The sequence below is a fragment of the Anas platyrhynchos genome, chromosome 2 (assembly GCF_047663525.1).
Source record: "Anas platyrhynchos isolate ZD024472 breed Pekin duck chromosome 2, IASCAAS_PekinDuck_T2T, whole genome shotgun sequence".
In the NCBI taxonomy this organism is placed as follows: Eukaryota; Metazoa; Chordata; class Aves; order Anseriformes; family Anatidae; genus Anas; species Anas platyrhynchos.
This window is the reverse complement of record NC_092588.1, coordinates 118454134-118472168: the sequence shown is the minus strand read 5'-3', so window position 1 is coordinate 118472168 and position 18035 is coordinate 118454134. Positions and strand designations below refer to the sequence as shown.

General features: G+C 35.6%; 1 protein-coding gene across 4 annotated transcripts in view; it reads right to left on the bottom strand.

Annotated features, from left to right (window-relative positions):
* The window catches only part of NEK10 (NIMA related kinase 10), a 106015-nt gene extending 87987 nt beyond the window's left edge, over nt 1-18028 (bottom strand). For 3 of the 4 annotated variants that reach the window (XM_027451089.3, XM_072033456.1, XM_072033457.1), the window contains exons 1-14: nt 17590-17864; nt 14617-14733; nt 14236-14296; nt 13211-13341; nt 12630-12728; nt 9856-9940; nt 9011-9052; nt 7433-7511; nt 7015-7082; nt 5934-6013; nt 4631-4717; nt 3042-3266; nt 2433-2572; nt 608-669 (exon numbers count right to left, since the gene is read on the bottom strand). In XM_027451089.3, coding sequence (XP_027306890.2) covers nt 608-669; nt 2433-2572; nt 3042-3266; nt 4631-4717; nt 5934-6013; nt 7015-7082; nt 7433-7511; nt 9011-9052; nt 9856-9940; nt 12630-12728; nt 13211-13341; nt 14236-14296; nt 14617-14711 — 1254 coding nt within the window. In that variant the 5' untranslated portion in view covers nt 14712-14733; nt 17590-17864. The other variant, XM_072033455.1, reaches the window with a different exon arrangement.
* Between the last annotated feature and the right edge of the window lie 7 nt (nt 18029-18035).

Sequence of the window (18035 nt, the reverse complement as noted above, 5' to 3'; positions counted from 1 at the left end):
AGGGTATAAAAATTAGATATGGATTTTAGCTGATATTATTGTCCTAAACATTGATGTCTTTGGCTATTCATGCAATACATAGCAGAGATTTTTAAGAACAGTTTCCAAATCCATAAGTCCCAACTGGAATATTACATTTTAAAATGTAGTTTAGAAACACACCCCTGGGGATGGAATGCCAGGAAGCCATCTCAGAAATATCAGACTCTGAGGAAAAGGGCAATTGTTTGTGAAACAACAACACAACAACCTTAAGCTGCACAGTTTGAAACTAAGAATTTGTTTTTTTTAGTTAATTCCATGATGACACTTACTACTATTCTGTTATGCCAGCAAAAGCATGGCAAGAGATGCCAAACAAAATATACACTAAGTAAAGCTGTTTATTATCCCAAACAGCTAGATACATACGTTGATATCTTTGTCCTTATTTGTTTGTAAATGTATAAAGATGCTGTTATATAAAATGTATATGAAAGTTATATAAAGGCATATTGTCCAATCCCTTTAAATTGCATTTGGCTTGTTAATTGGTAGTGACCAGTAAGAACAAATAAGTAAAATTATAAACCACAATGCCTTACTTAACTTAATAAAGTCTTCCTACCTGTACTACTTGGTAAGCGTTTGTATCATTGAGCACCAGTTCAGTAATTGCAGCACAACAAGCTAGAACAAAAATTCAGATGTAACATTTAGGGCCAAATTCATAAAGAAATTCAGATGGCATGGTGAATTAACCTTGCCTAAGGGCCAAATGCACACCCCACCACTCATTCATTCCCCTTCTTCAACAGGTGGGGAAAAATAGGATAGAAAAGCTCATGGGTGAAGATAAAGAATTGGAAATAGCTCACCATTTATCATTACAGGCAAAATAGACTTAACTTACAGAAAAAAATAATTTAACTTATTGCCAATTAGAATAGAGTAGGATAGTGAGAAACAAAGATTAAAAATTAAAACACCTTACCTCCCCTCCCCCCCACCTCCTCCTTTTTTTTCCCCAAAAGCATCTTCATTCCTTTATTCCCAGCTCATCTACCCCATGCCCCAGCAGTGGGGGGGATGTTGGAGGGTGGCAGATGAGCGTTGCAGTCAGTAGCTAACAGTTCCTCTCTGCTGCTCCTTCCTCTTCATACTTTTCCTCTGCTCTAGCATGGGTCCTCTCCACAGGATGCAGTGTGAATACCTGCTCCGCCATGGAGCTTCCAACGGTCTGCAGGGGAATCTCTGCTCCAGTGCCTAGAGCACCTCTTCTTCCTCCTTTTATGACCTTGCTGTTCACACTGCTGTTTCTCCTTTTTCCTCTCCTCCTCTGCTCACTCAGCATTTTTGCCCTTTCTTTAACACATTTTCACAGGCACACCACCAACTTTGCTGATGGGTTCAACTTTGGCCAATGATGAGTCTGCTGTGGAGCCCCCTGGAAACAGCTATGTCCAGCACAGGCTGACTCCTACCTCCCAGAGGCCACCCTTGCAGGCGTCCCACTACCAAAACCTTGAAACCTACAACCAGTACGCAAGAGATAAAAATATAGATAGGTACACCCATCATAACTAGAAGTCTTCTGTAAATTCAGTGCTTATGTACAACTGTTTTACCTAGGGGTCCTTAAAGAAAGAAGAAGTAACCCAAATATATGCTCCTTTCAGGTAGTGCTTTTGGTAAGGCACTACAGTCTTTATGGATGTGAGAACTGCTAATGCAATTCATTTCACATTACTAGCTCCTCAAAGGTAACAGTGATAAAGCATTCAAAAGGTCCCTTCCAACACAAACCATTCTATGATTCTATGATTATGCTACATCTTTCAGGAATATTCTTCTCATGTAATCCTAGTAAGGATAGTTTCCACAGTCCTTCTGTAATCACTAGAAAAACGTGATCCTTCAGAAGACATTTCAGAGCGGAGACTTGATGTGATATTTGATATTAAAAAATCTCCTCTGAAAGGGACTCTCTCCAGAGCTACTGAATGATCCTCACCTGACTGTATTCATCTAAAGACAATCTTAGAAATATCACTCTGAAAGATTTCCACTATAATGAATTTATGACTGATCTATCATAGTAAGTTTGAACAGAGGGAACAATGTGATCAAATAAAACTAATCTCAAGCTAAAAATAAAATCTTTAAAAATTGAGACATTTATACAGGTGGAAGAAATATATGATTCCCATGTATATAATATTTTATCCTTTGTTTCTTTCTAAAAAAAAAAAAAAAAAAAGTGTGCTTTTGAACATATGTACTGGTATTGCACATTTAGAAATTAACACAGCTTGACTTTGTGCTACCCCTCCAGGTGGGAGTATACACACTAGCAGGTAAAAATGTTTATAATTTCAATTTTGAAATATTTTGAATCCCTTTTTACAGGTGTAAGTGAACACATGACTGAGGATTACACCTTGTGAACAAACCTGCTTGAAGGGAGAAAGTATTTTCTTGTATCTCATCAGAACTCAAATCCTCTGACAAATGAAGATGTTGGATTCTGCCTGCTGCATTTGCACTAGATAAACTTCCAACTGAAGAGCGATCAGAAACAAGATTTCTTTCCCTGAAAGAATTAAACTGCAATATAAAAATGGCTTAACACATCTTTGCTAGCCATTTCTGAAGTTCTGAAAACTTTTTTTCACTACATTAATAACGTTAATTGTTAATACAATTTGAAAAAACAAAGAAGCCTTTAAACAAAAAATCCCTTTAATGCATTCATTATTTACATTCATCATTTTAGTTCAATAAATAGGTGTCTAATTATAAGGAAACTAAGTAAACACTAATAACATTTATAATCTATTCATACCAATATATACACTGAAAATATGAAAAGCTATAAGAGAACAATGCATAGTTGAAAAAAATACTGCTTATTCATTATGTTTTAAATAGTGTTTTAATTTTTATAGACATCATACACAGCTCAACAAAACAAAGATTCTATTTGATAAAATGGAGTTTAGTAACATAAAATATGAAACAGTCTCACATAAGTGACAGGATGCTCAGGAACAAAAACCTACCCCTGTAGTATATGAAGGAGGTGCTTGATTCCACCCCAAACACGTATTTCCGCACTAGTCTCAGGGTCTTCACAAACCTGAACCAGAATCCAAACTACACTCCATAGAAGCTTAATATGATCAGAATGGAGTAAACTGAGCAAAACTGGAATTCCTTCATACATTTTTACTTGTTCTTTGACCTGTGACTCTGCACATAGGAGACGTAACAACTCTGCTGTTAGCCTGAAAAAATCAGTAAGAGATTTAAACAATACTTTCATCATTAATTTTTATTGCCTATTAGAAAAAAATATACACATATATACAGATATAGATATAGATATAATTTCATCCTTTGCAAAGGATGAAATTACATTTACTATTGAATATGACTAAGTTTTCCACTAAAAAGACGGCCAAGCATACACAGCCAGCATGGAGGTGGCCAGGTGGACTACAATCACTTAGCCATTCATATTACCACATTCTTGCTAATGGCATTACTACTACAAGCAGAACTGCATGTGTGAAGTGTGTGTACAAGTATAAAGTCCATCTGTTAAAACAGAATAGCTCCACAAACAATGCAGATTCTTCTCCAGTATGTTTTGAATATTATGTTTACAAAAGGATTGGATGTATTACTAAAAAAAATCATACAAGATTTTCATTAACTTCGGTGTAATTAAGATGTAATTAAGATGGACTTTTCAGTGAAACTGTGGTTAGGAATTTTCACTTCCACTTGAGACCAGAAAGCTGCATGTATGTCTCATGAAACATAGGAAAATCCCTAACTGAATTTAAAGTTATTCATAACTAGCATTCATCTTCATCAGCTTCCTGCCTATATTCAAATTCCAGTTTTTATAACACCCCTTTGGTTTATATATAACCTAAATAATTTCAAATGCAGAAAGTAAGTAGCATATTTTCACATTTTCATTTTATTTATCTCTAATAATATGGAGAATAATTTGCATACTAGAAGCACAACTTTTTTTTTTTTTACTTTTTTTTTTTTTTTTTAAGTCTTCAGAATTATAAATGTGGATAGTTTATGTGAAATATCAACTTTGAAGGCTATTTGTTTCTTACTGAAGTGCAGATATACTACGTTCAACTAGCAGGCTTAGATGAGCTGAAAGTGGATGTTTAAAGATCTGTACAATTTTGTGATTAGAGGGATTTGTGGTTCTATCTAGCCTCTGGTATAAACTACAGCAGCTATATGTTCTTCAGTGTTTTACTATTTTATATTCAATATTGAAGGAACTGCCTGAGTTCAATATACTTGCCATCTAACCATTCAGGTTTGACAGCAGCAAAGATACATCAAGAAAATCTTCTGCTGTCACTTTTTGATAACATCACAATTGATTTGCACTGCACTGTTGGCTATCAGCAGAGAGAGAAGAGACAGCCTATAACAGAACTACTAGAAGAGATTTCCCTATATCAATATCTGACAGAAAATGCATAGGTTTCAGAAATTTACCCCGAGAATCTTAAAGTGGCACTCTATCAAATTCATCTAAATAAACATGACTCTAAATGAAAAAGTCAAAAAATATTTTAACATAATTAATCTACGAGCAAAATCTCACCTTTTAGAAAGCAAATCGTATTCATGTAATATCACCAGCAAGTTCTCAACAATGGTGAGCTCACTTATCTTCTCCCTACATTCTGGACTACAAATTGATTATTTCTGGCATTTTTATGAAATTAAATCATATCAAAAAACACATTGCTCTTTAGCCCCATTCCTTATACCCTATTTTGACTAATATTTTTTTCCTCAAATCTTATCTAATAATGACATCACAGATATTTAAAGACACAAAGATATGTTGGCTCAAGACTAACAGTGTAACAATTTTCAATTTTCTCAGTACAAAAAAAGTGAATGTGGACACCTGAATGCACAAAAGTAAAGTTGAAAATAATTTGTTTCATACTAGAAATTAATAAAATTAGGTGTACCTTTAGAATAAAATATAATTTATGCAAATGTTTGTAATATGCTCCATATACTGTCTTACCGAGTCAAAATGTGAAACATTTAATTCTGTGAAGAAATTTAAATGGAAGTTGCAAATGTATGCATAAGATTCAAATTCATACTGATAATTAAAAAAAAAAAAAAGGAATAAAAGAAATTTGGAAAAAGAGAACATCCAGAGAAAGGTTAGTAAGTAACTTTTTATTGATTTTAACAAATTGTATTTTAATTTTCAGTTTTAAAATTTTCCTTATACTTTTTCATTTTAAAGATAAAATTGTTAAACAAGTCTGGAAAACATTAGGAATTAAGTCTTTAAGAATAAATGATGCCGTATCTTCCTTTTTCATTTTCCCCATCCCCACCCACATATATAGTAAAATAATAATAATTTAAAAAAAAAAAAAAAGGAAAGAAAAGAACCTTATTTTCATTTAAACCAGTCATTTTGTGAAGAAAGGGTACATATATATGGATTTGGGTGTATGCATTCACTATTCACTACACTGAACAACATTCTTGCTTGCTATTGTGGGACACATATATTAAGTTCAGCACAAAAGACCTTCACATACAGAGAATTCAGTAAGAACTACAGAATTCTGCACAGGGATTACGAAAGAGATTCTATGACTCCAGCCTTGCAAAGCTCTCCACACTAGCAGCAAGTAAGCAAGTGTGGTGCAAGGACCAAAGTTTCCAATCAGTAGCTAGTAAAACCTTTTTAAATTTTCATTTTTACTCATTCAATGTAAAATGAAGCAGACTTCCTAGTCTTCCACAGAACAAGACTTGATTTAAAAAGAAATAAAAAAGTATTCTTCACAAACAAGACAAGGCATAATGTGTAAAGACATAACATTAAAATTCTTATTGTGAACAGCAGCACATTATGTTGAACCTACCTTTCTGCTAGGCTAATCAGGGCAAGAAGGGCACCTAAAAGCACATTACTGTCTCTGGCAGACAACAAATTTACTAAGGTCTAGAAAATGAAACATCAAACAAGACAAATGAATATAAATGATTCATTTTCCTTTATGACTCAAACATATAAGCAGTTATTTATTGAAATGCCATAAATTTTCAAAATAAAGTTACCAAATACTTAAAGAATACATTATAAGTCTTAGGTACTTTTAAAGTACATTTTAGGTACACTAAAATACACTCTTAAAGTCTTACAATACACCCAAGTCTTCGGACGAACAAGGATGTTTCATCTTTTTACGGATGCATCTCTCAAGATTTTTTAAAATATCTGTGCACTTTAATATAACTTTGTAAACAACTGTTCCTGTGTAAAACACTTCAGAATTCTAAACCAAGTCCTCTTTTTAAGCTTATATTTAAACCATACAGTAGATAATTTAAGGCCATATATATATATATATATATATATATATATTCTTAATGATTTATATCAAAGTAAAATTCTTATTTGTCTAGATCCTCTAAAAATGTCATCCAATCCTATCTGATCTTAATTACCAACTGCAGCATAATAGAATCACAAAGCACTACGTATACTGATCTCAATTTCTAATGTTACTCATTTTTCCCACAAGTCAGCAATAAAATACATCAAGTGTAGATCCTTACACTGAGAGTAATCTCTAGAAAAACTGACACACAATGTTGCCTAAGTGAAAAATCAAAGCAGACATTTAAATTCATATCATAGGATACATAGTCCCGGACAGTGTAAACATGGCTACTATTTTTAATAGGAATGAGTTTAGTTCAAACATTTAAGAACTAATTTTCTCAAACATCCAATAACTATGCATTGAGCCAGTTAGTCACACAAAAGAAGTAATCTTCATGATGCTCATTCACCACAATAAAAGACAGAACTGAGATTATCTTACTTTACAAACTTGACATTGTAAGGAACTTAGTGCCAACTAGATCAAATCTGAAAAGGAAAATTCATTTAGTTAAGTAGCTAATTGGTTATGATTAGTAATTTTATAAAGCACTTACTTTATGTGCTCCACTTGCTATAACCCATTCTCTTTGATCTTTAACAGCAGCAATCTTTTGAAGAATGTCTATGGAACAAAGGAAGTTGCACATATTGGAGCTTTACCACTCAGTATTTTCCATTTTACTTAACAGATAATAAAATAAAACGCCAGATAAGTTCTTTGAACCATGACTAGCTCATTTTACCCTGTTACTTCAGAGCATAGAGGTATTTAGAGGTATTAAATTCTTAAGAAGAAATACCTAAAAAAACGGTTTTGCTTTCTACAGTTTCAGCTACCTTTATAATTATGTGATGATGCCAATAATGAATCTAACACCTTAGTTACTGACCCTCTCAGGTATTTTAAATGTTTTTAAGCCTCACATACAAATGTCATAAGTGCACTCAAAATTTATGTTATTGGCTACTTACATGTCATGTTGACCAATTTGTCTATATCATGCTGCTGCTCTCCATAATCAAGATAGCTATTTGCTACGGTTTCCATATACTATACGTGGGGAGAATTAAAAAAATAAAAGTACATTAAAAAATAAGTTTTAGTTCATAAATCTAGAGTGTTATGCACACAAGTTGCCTGTAGGTGGTGCAGCAGTATCATTAAAAAAAAAAAAAAAAAAAAAAAAAGTTTGTAAAGTGACTCTTTGCTGTTAAAACTTCTCAGGGTACAGAAGAGATGAAGAGATCTTGGAAGTACAAGAATTCAAAAGTGTAAACATTCCACAAGAGGAAAATCCACTGAACACCCCTAAATACAAAGACCTTACTTCTAGGGCTGTATTCAAGATACGCCATAATTCACTGTTAAATGGGCAGATTCCACTCACTGAAGAATGAGTATTAAAAATCCAGGAGTAAAGCAGTGTTAATGTAAAGCAACAACAATACAGTAATTGGTTAACAATAATGTTCTGCAATGCAGAATTACTTTAGTCCCCAATTTTCAGCCTGTTCAACCATTCTATCACTATGCTTTCACCTTCGAAAAGTCATTTGCTAAAATTCAAGGTGCCTTTACATATCTTCCTTCAAAAGTCTATGGTGGTTTTTTTGACTGAACCAATTGTACTGACTTTTCTAATCCTTTCCCCACTTTAGGGGGCATTTTTTATGCCTTCCAAAAGGAAAGTCTTCTGTTAAATGCTGCTAGACTATAAGGATATAAGTGCACTGTGTACTAGTTTAAAAAATAAAAAATAAATAATAATTTTAAAAACACCATTTAAGTGCAAACACTGGAATAGATTCACTTCTTTCCATGAACCAAGAATATACTTTTTTTTTTTTTACAATATATTTTATTCTAATCATAATAAACTGACATTCAACATAATGGGTAAAGGTACTGTTCTGGTTTAGCCAGGCAGGCAGCTAAGCACCATGCAGCCATTTGCTTACCACCACCCCACCCCATGGGATAATGGAGAGACTCAGAATAAGGGTAAAAGCTCATAGGTTAAGATAAAGACAGTTTATTAGGACCAAAAAAGGAAGATAAAGGCAGTTTAATTGGACTGGAAAGGGAGGGAAAATATAGAAATGATGATGATCATGATGATGTTGATAGTAATTACAATAATAAAAGAAAATACAAAGCAAGTAGTGCTCAATGAAATTGTTCAACATCCACTGCCCAGCTTGTCCCCAAGCAGCTGCCCCTAACCTCTACTCCTGCCAGCCAACCTATATTTATTGTTCAGCGTGACACCACATGGTGTGGGACATCCCTTTGGCCACTTTGGGTTGGCCATCCTGGTTCTGTCCTCTCCCGGCTCATTAGGCACCCCCAGCTTCTTTGCTGGCACGGCAGCACGAGAAGCAAAAAAGCCCTTGACTCTGTGTAAGCGCTGCTCTGCAGCAACTAAAACATTGGTGTGTTACCAGCATTACTGTCTTCCTAAATCCAAAATGCAGTGCCATAACAGCTACTAGAAGGAGAAACAACCATATCTCAACCAAAACCAGGACAGGTACTAAAAGGAATTTTACCTGAGCTAGATTTTCAATCCCACCCAAGCTGTGGAGCATTTCCTAAGAGAAAGAAAATAAAAAGACAAAAAAATAGAGTCAGAATACAAAAGGCACTACCAATGAGACTACACGAACATAAATGCCCTGTTCATTATGAATGTTGAGAAACCTTAACTCTAGTGATCTAAGTTAATGCATTTTGGAGATGCTTAGCTGTTTCAGAGTTTAGAGTTACTTAAAGTAAGTATATAAGCAAAAACACAGAAGTGAAATGTGAAAGATTCCAAAATTAGAACAACAGTATAAGCTTTGCAACACACGCAAAAAAGAAATAAAATAAAATAAACAATACGAATATCTTAATCGATGTCTGGGGCTGTCTTATGAAGAATGGCTATAACAGCCAGAAGAAAAAAAAAAAAAATCTGCTTGTTCATAATCCTTAAAAGTAGGCTGCTAGGGGGAATAGGTAGCTTTTGGTTTTCTTCAGTTAGTACGTTATGGAAATTTTACATATCTATACAGAGAAGTAAAGTCACATACACAGTCTAGGGCTCTGGGCAATGACCAAGACATCTGTTATAGAGATTTATAGGTTCTTTATTAGGGTTAGCAACACCAAAACCTACAAAAAAACAAATACCAGAAAAAAATAGCTACCCAGTAACAGTGCAAGTTATCTATTGAAATCTGTTTGCAACTCACTTATATCTTTGCATATAGAAATATAGGTGCATGTATATATTAAGTACGCATCCATAAGAATATACACATTTATATACACATGCACCAACACAAGCATATGCATGACGTTATATACATCCTCTTGTCCAAGAAAAAAAACAATACTTTGATATACTGACCTGGTAGCGTGGATCCCTTATTAATAATCTCAGGCAGATTAATACTCTAAGAAAATGGATGGATGGAGCTTGATCAACCCACTCTCTGTAACAGAAATATCCAATACATAAACCAAATACAATAAAGAAGTGCAAAAATACTTATACAAAAAATTTGGATTCAGGAATCGATTGACTAGAAGATTATTGAACTACAACAACTGTACAATATACCATACTGTAGAATTCTATGCTATAGACCTTTTATATCATTTGTATTGAAACAGATAAATTCAAATAAATTGATTTCATTATATGAACACTAACAGCCAACATTTACTATCACTGAACTGATGCAGGGAAGTACATGCTTATTTCTAAGCACAAGCTGATCATGCTTCAGTAGAAACTTAAGTGCTTGGATCAAGGCCCAAAAGGCACAAGCACTAAAAGCACACATCAAACTTCTGCTCACAACTTCTATTTACATAAATATATAATAAAACCACATGGGTGTTTCAGAAGCTAAACTACCTAGATTTGAAATACTTATTTTTAAATGATCTTGGGTTTTAAAAATTTGAGTACTATTAGTCTTTGGATTATTTTTTTGTTGTTGTTGTTGTTCTTGTTGTTTGTATGTTTCCAAATAGAATTTCCTCTTTTATGGTCCTACACACAGTTCCAGCACAAGACTTGGCAGAAAGCACAAAGCATCCAGGGACAGCAGTCCTGCATAAATACCAGAAACGGAATTACTATTTCCATTGTCTGTTATAGGTATATATCTCCATTTTCTTTTTGGAAAAACAAACAAACAAAAATTCAGATATCTTTGGGGATTTTCTTTTGTTAACTGAGAGAACAGAATCTGTGTCTTGGCAAGCTGCCAAGGAACAGAAGTCTGTGACGTGGCAGCTCTCTTACGCTTTTACTATTTGCAGTTGGGAATGATGCCAATGGCTAAAAATATTTTGATAAAAATAAATGTTTTATAAGTAGAAACTAGCAAAATCTCAGCCTTTCCACGCCAACATTCTGCCCAAAGTAATAGTGTTTTTCATTATGCTTCCATACTTGGCCACTTCAAGAAGTGCATAACTTTCATGGAGAGTGAACAGCAACCATATACTGGCAGGCAAGAATTTGTAAGCCAAATTAGAAAATTATCTTTAGCTTACTTTAAATGGTGGCTCTACAAAGTTATACTTTAAAAAAGCGTTGACTCTTGGCAGATGTTAGTTTCTTTAATTGTGCAACACATCTGTCACATTTCTGAGGGGAGAGTAATTCAGTGACAGTAATTCTCTGAGCCTGGTTAACATTTTAGAACCTATTCCTGTTAATAGAGACCTTAGTGTATATCCAGCATATGCCAGCAGGATTATTTTTTTTCTGCCTGCTTAGTTACACTCCTTATCCAAACAACTTAAGTTGTACTCATCACGGTGTTGTTTTTTTTTTTTGCCAACAGAACTATCTCCAACCAGTGACATTGGTAAGTGGGTGTGATTTTTCAATTTGCATCCCAAACAACATAGCTATGCAAGTAAAAGTATGTAATGTAGGTCAGGGTGACAACTTCTAAGGCCTTGACACAATGCAACAGCAGTTGTTCCAAAGTGAGGACACCATCACAGCCACAGTAAAATATTTATAAAGGCAACTAAATCACCTTTGTAAGGTGATTACTTATCCTAAGGGTCTGTCAAATTTATTAATATATGCTTGTTTCATTAACCTTACACCTGGCTGCTTACATTTATAATACAAGATGCTAGTTTTGGTGAATCATCATAATCATCAACGAGTACCAAAGAAAACAAAAACAAAAACTAAAATATGAGCTAGGTATGCCATAATGTATAAATAGAACTTGTTATTCTTTGTGTCTTCTTATTCTTAAGAAGTTACTCTTAAACACTTAAATTTTTGGCAAATGAAGCTGAGCCTCTGATGTGACACTGGTAGGTACTGAGAACATAGAGCTCCCTTGAAAAAAAAAAAAAAAAGGAAAGAAAGAAGGAAAGAGGTTCCAGGTTCCAGATTTAGAAATCATTTAAATGATTTTTTGATTTGTCTTAAAATCTCCTGCTATTTAAATAATCAAAGATGAGATAATTCTCTAGTTAGATCTGCGGAAGTGTCTAAGCAAACTGTGAATTTTATGGTGGTTTTCAGGTACTTAGACAAAATCAATTTGTTACATATTAGCACATTTAAACATTTTAGGATTCCTCCTTTGGATTGAAAAAGGAAAAATACATCATACAACAGTGGTGTATAATAACAGAAATCCTGAAAAAATACTTTTTTTCCAGAAAACATCTTTCTCTACTCCCCTATTTTTAGAAGGTCTTACACATTTTTCTTGCTCAACCAAATGACAGCAGCATAAGAAAATACATAAATATTTCTGTAAAATACAAATAAAAATCAATAAAATAAGAACAAAGCTATTTGGAAAAAGAAACTATAGATTACAAATACCGGATATGGGCAAATGATCAAAGGAAACATAGCTGATGTTAGAATTCAGTCATCCAATTTTTGTAAAAGATACCCAGTCCTTCCTTCTTCTATCCCAGCCACCCAAGCAATCAAAGCTAACCCCAAAATGACTGTTTAAAATATTAAAACTAAGATTATGTAGAAATGTGAAGATAAGAATTTCCACACAGAGGTCTACTGTTGAACCATATATATACCAGGCCTTATCCACACATGTTGGTTCTCTAATTAAGGCAAAAAAAGAGTGATCCCTCCTTAGGTATGAATGTGTTGAATATACTGACCTGCAGGCAAATCTGTTCTTAACTAAAGCTGTAAAGATCTCTTGAAACAGCTTATGTCTGGGATGTTTGCTAAAATTTCTCTCATTCTTGTAGGTCACACTAATAAAAAATATAAGAAAAATGCTGAATTGGTAATTATCTTTTAACAAGCCAAAACTTAACACTAGCAAGAAAAGTTAAGAAATATCATATGAGCACTTACAAGGGAATGACATAATTTCAGATTTCCAGACACTAATAAGTATGGAAGAACAGTCTGTCTCTTGGATAACTTGGTACTACTATAATGGAATATTATAAGCTTTCCAAATAAAGAAACCATCTTATTTAAATTGGATATATTAATTTTCAACAGTCCACTCTACTAAGTGGAAGCATGTGTCAAATTTACAAAAGCAAAAATATTCAGTTAGGTTTAGAAAATTAAAAGTATATAATTTGTATCTCAGCGGGTTAACATGAAAGTACAAGAAACGCAGTTAAATACAAATATAAATACCTTCAACACCTCACCAAGTCTAAGACACACAAAGATGTTCAGAAATATAACACAGTACCATCATACTGTTTTTTTCTTTTACCTAAAGTTTTCCAGCTCAACAACTTCAGTTGATTCTTGCCACTGACCATGAGGGTTTTGTCCATTGCTTTTGACATTTTGCAGGTATCTTGTTATGCTGGATTGACCATTTTGGAAACCTACAGCTGGAAGCTAAGGAAGAGAAGCAGGGTACTCATGAGACAAAGAGTTGGTTTTAACGGTTTTACAAGAATTTTAACATGAAAAAATACCTTTTCTCAAGTTCTGGCTTGAACTATAGACACTGTTCAACTTTCCATCCATAACTGCCATTGTAAAATACACACACAAAAACACATCATGCGATAAAAAAAAGTGAACATTGATGCAAAGCAAGGCTGGAAAACACGTGTGGAGACATAAAATATTAGGAATAGTACCTTTTCAAATTTATAATAGTAAAGCTTGAGAAAATCTGCAACATATACTCATTTTCTGTTTCTTACCTTTCTCAATTCTGTGAGTTGAGGTGAAGATTTTACTATGTCCTAGAAGCTTTAAGCGCTGATATTTATGCCCTGAAGACTTTTAGCTGAAGTGTTATTCTCCAGAGACAAATTGTTTATGGTTAAAATGCTGATTTTTTTTTTAATTTTTTGTATTTTATTACTCTTCACCATGTCATAACTAATAAATCTATTAACCTTCCTTCTTGTGAAATTGTGGAAGGATGTGGAGTAAATCTGTGAGGGTAACTGACTGTGTGTGTTAATAGCTGGATACAACCCACTTGAGATACTGACATAAAGTAATTGTTTTTCCTGTTTAAATAAAGATTATGGCAGAGTAGGATGGGAGTTGGCTCAGTTTCATTCTTTCACCCTTTCTGAGTAGGATTTGCCCGATAGAGAAGCACTAATATTGCAGGCAGAGGTGGGGGGGGCCACCACATCCACTACACAAGGTTTTAGTAACTTTGCATCATAATAGAGCACAATATCATAAGTATCTGCCACAAACCATAATCACTATTATTTATAATTATGCAATTCTTCAGCATGTTTAATTATAGTTATTGAAAAATACCTGCTGTTTGCTTGACAGAACATTTAGGAGGGACTGAAGTCTTTTAAGATCAGAATAATCCCTAGAATAAAACAAAATAGCATAAATATATGTTAATAGCTACATAAATGTATTTCTTAAGAGTAAAGAAGGTCAGCAAACAACAATACTACTGACAGAAAATAAAGTTTTCTGGTGTTTAGTGTCCTCGTTTTACATGGAGAAGAATTTATAGCTTCTCCAGAATGTGTTAAATCAACAAAGGTGTAAATAAACTTTGTGACCAGAGTAACAGTTGTCATGTTTATACTGCATTTCAAATTAAAGCATTCTGCTTTGGCAGCTAGTGCAAATTCCACATGGGTCCTGCTGAAGTTCAAACAAAGACGTCAGATACTATACCTCACAGAAATCCCATGAGGCTTTTTGTCTGTAGCTTTTTCTATGCTCTTCAGCTTTTTGTCCTGATGAGGCATTGTATGTATCATTGTCATCATTGCATGACTAAGAACTCATTTCCTTAAAAATAAAGTAGATCAGGGTTATATTACTGCAGCATTAAGCAACAAATGTCTACTCACAGAACTAACTGAAATGACTAGGAAAAAAAAAAAAAAAACAGCTCTACCATTTTTGCAACACAAAACTTTAGGCATTACATGAAAATGCTCTTTAGAATTTCAGATATTAACAAGTAAGTAATAAACCTAATATACAGAAGCCTTAGTTTTCCAACACATTTTTGGTGAGGGTAAATAATACCAGCTGTCTTGCTATTGCACTTCATTTCTATTAGGCTTTTTCTTCTTATTTTTACCATTATTTTTCACCATGGATTGGCTATTGATGTTACAGCAGTGCTCACAGGCTGACATCGAGGTTGTATCTTACAAGGTGTTGTCCAGGCAACAAAGGAGATAATGGTTTTATCACCTAATTACAAAAGGTGGATCAAGGGTAGAAAAAGGAGGTATCTGACAAATAAATGAGATGCACACATCATGCAGTCTAGGAAAGAACCACAGAAATTTTCAGCAGAGGTTGGAATCCAGGTCTTATGAATTTCAGCTGGATGCCTTATTCCAACAGCACCCAGCTTTCCTTGCAGTGGGACGTACAGCTTGTTGCAGTAGATGAACAGAGATGTAATGGATTGGCCCTGTGAGGGCCACTACCACGCATTAGATCCACTGCATACAAGCATTCTGTTTATTTGCATCAGATTCAGTAGGTCTGACTTCCAAGAAAAAAACAAGGCTAAGTATCACCTACTGGACAGGATCAGTACCACTGTATGATATCCTTTCTGCTTATTTTACTATTCACTAAACAGACTGGATGTTCCTTGTCCTGTGTTTAACAGGACATCTCTTTGAAATCTTATAGCCTTCTTTTCTCTTTGTGCAGTGTAGAGTAATGCAATTGGTTTTTATTCCTGTTTCTCATAAAGGCAAAGATGATGACAACCAGGATGGAAACAAGCATGGTAAACTATCAGAAGCTGCTGTTTCCCTCCTGAAAATTAGAGCTGTTTTCCCAATTATACATTCTCACATCAGGCACAGAAATACACAAAAAGCAACTGCTGACAATATGAACTCGTGCACTCAGGGAAGTGTCCTGCAAGCTCAGCTCATCCGCCCCTGTTGTATTGCACAAGCCTTTATCCTATCACCACTAATCACACAGAGAATCATTGATCTGGATCCCCAAGAAATTCCTCCACTCTCCTCCAATATACAAACTATATCTTCTCTGTCTTAACCCTCATCACCCCATAGCTTGTCCCCAAGTACAAGGGCAGGGAAAATACAACAGAGCATTTGTCTGTGAGACTTAAAGTGTTGGTGCCCTTCTGCTTTCCTGCAGATATAAGCCAACGTAACTGCCAGCTGCGGTAAAAATGACAGCCCCTGTCCCCTCCCAAGTTCAGCCACTCCTCTCCACTTCTTCAGCTTACCAGCCCCAAACCTGTGCCAGTTTAGAGAACTAAACAGGAAGAAAACTGTGTAAGTCTGTTTGTATGGTTAGTTTTCTACAAATTTAGCTGTTACAGTGGCCCAATGAACATCTCTGCTGACAAGGCAGAGGGCAGGAGTGCACGGCTGCAGAAGGTGGAGAGAAGAGCAGAAAATCCTTTCATTGGTAGTCAGTCCTGAAATCAGGTGGGTGTACTGGCACCACGCCCTTGGCGAGGGGTTACCAAAGGAACAACCCCTTGTTTTCCTTGTACCAGCCATAAACCTGAGAGAAAACAGACATGAAAAATTTCCTTACCAATTCACACAGTGACTTGACTTTCCTGAATCGCTAAGTAAGTTCCCACCCATGCGTTTCTTCTTTACTTGTGCCAGAAGAAATTTCCATGGAGCCAGGCTATTAACTATCTTATTAACTGTGCCCCAGCTATTAAGCCGGCCCCATGAGTAATGCATAAGGAACAAACCAAACAACACTTGCACTTTATTCAGGTAGTGCCAGAAAAAGATTGAGATCATGCAACTTTTAAAAACAACAGAAACACATTAAGGAAAATAACTCTACAGTGTGGAGTCTTATTCAATTCCATTTAAAACAATGAAATGAGAGCAATATTAATTAATTCATTTTAACTGGTAATAATTACGTTTAATTATTTACGTTAACTCAATTACAAAGGAAGAGAGATGCATTCTGATAGTGCTGGCGTGCAGGATAGGACAAGAAACGTTCCAGGAACCCTGACAGAACGAACTCACATGATGAGAAACAGGAGACAAAGGAATTACCGCAACAGATTTGATCTGTGGCCCAGTCTAGTATCTGTCTCAGATGACACAAGCACATAAAGCTTCAGAAGGTGAAAAGAAACCCCAAAATAAACAAAAACACAAAGACACATTGGAGGATAGATCAACCTCCACAAACGACAGCGCAACGCTTAGAAACTCGGTTTAAGAAAATGATATGTTATGGCCTGTATAATCTTTATTAGCAATAACCAGTGGATATAAGTAACAAACAGCTTTGTAAGCTAACTAGCTGCTTGTTTGACCTTGAACTCCTTTCTTAATCACTCTAGGGGCCGAGTTCCACTACCTAATTACATACAGCAGTTGAACTGGCTTAAGCTGGATAAAGAAGCAACAGATACGTTATATCCTGGCTTTAGTAAGACTTTTGATGCTGTTCCTAGATAGGAATGTATCTAAGCTGGGTGAGGTCAGACGAAAAATCACTCAAAAGAGCAGTTATCGACACGTTATTGTCAAAACAGAAGTGTTTCGAGTAACGGTCAAATGGCGTCAGAGGAAGATCAAAGATGACAAAAAAAGGTTCCCAAGATGTACTTCTCCTCCAAGCAGATGAAACTGAAGGCAACTCTGGAGCACTTACCCCTTGTTCTCGCAGAGCATTCCAGAAGCATCAGCGCCAGCCCAGGGAATCCCCGGCTGGTGAGCACGCACAGGCAGCGTCTGAAGAGCTTCGTGTGTGTTTAATCAACTTACGTGTGTCATCAACTGAACCCATATGGAAATCTGCAAGGTTACTACACATGAAAACAGTCTGTGGACTGTTCCAGATCATGACCTGCACCCTCAGAGTCTGCCCATCCTCCCCGCCCTAACCCCTCAGCGGCCCCCTCCGAGCCCTGACGGAGATCAGGTCAACCCGCTGCCCCCCTCACCTGCCAGCCCCCGCTCCCAGCCGCTGCCAGGCTTCCCCGGCCCCAGCCCGCGGCCAATCGCGTCCCGCCTTCTTGGCAAGGAACGGCTCGGTGGCCAACCGCGAAGGGCGGTGCTGCGAAGTGCCCGCTGCCCTAGCGACCCGCCGACGCCGGC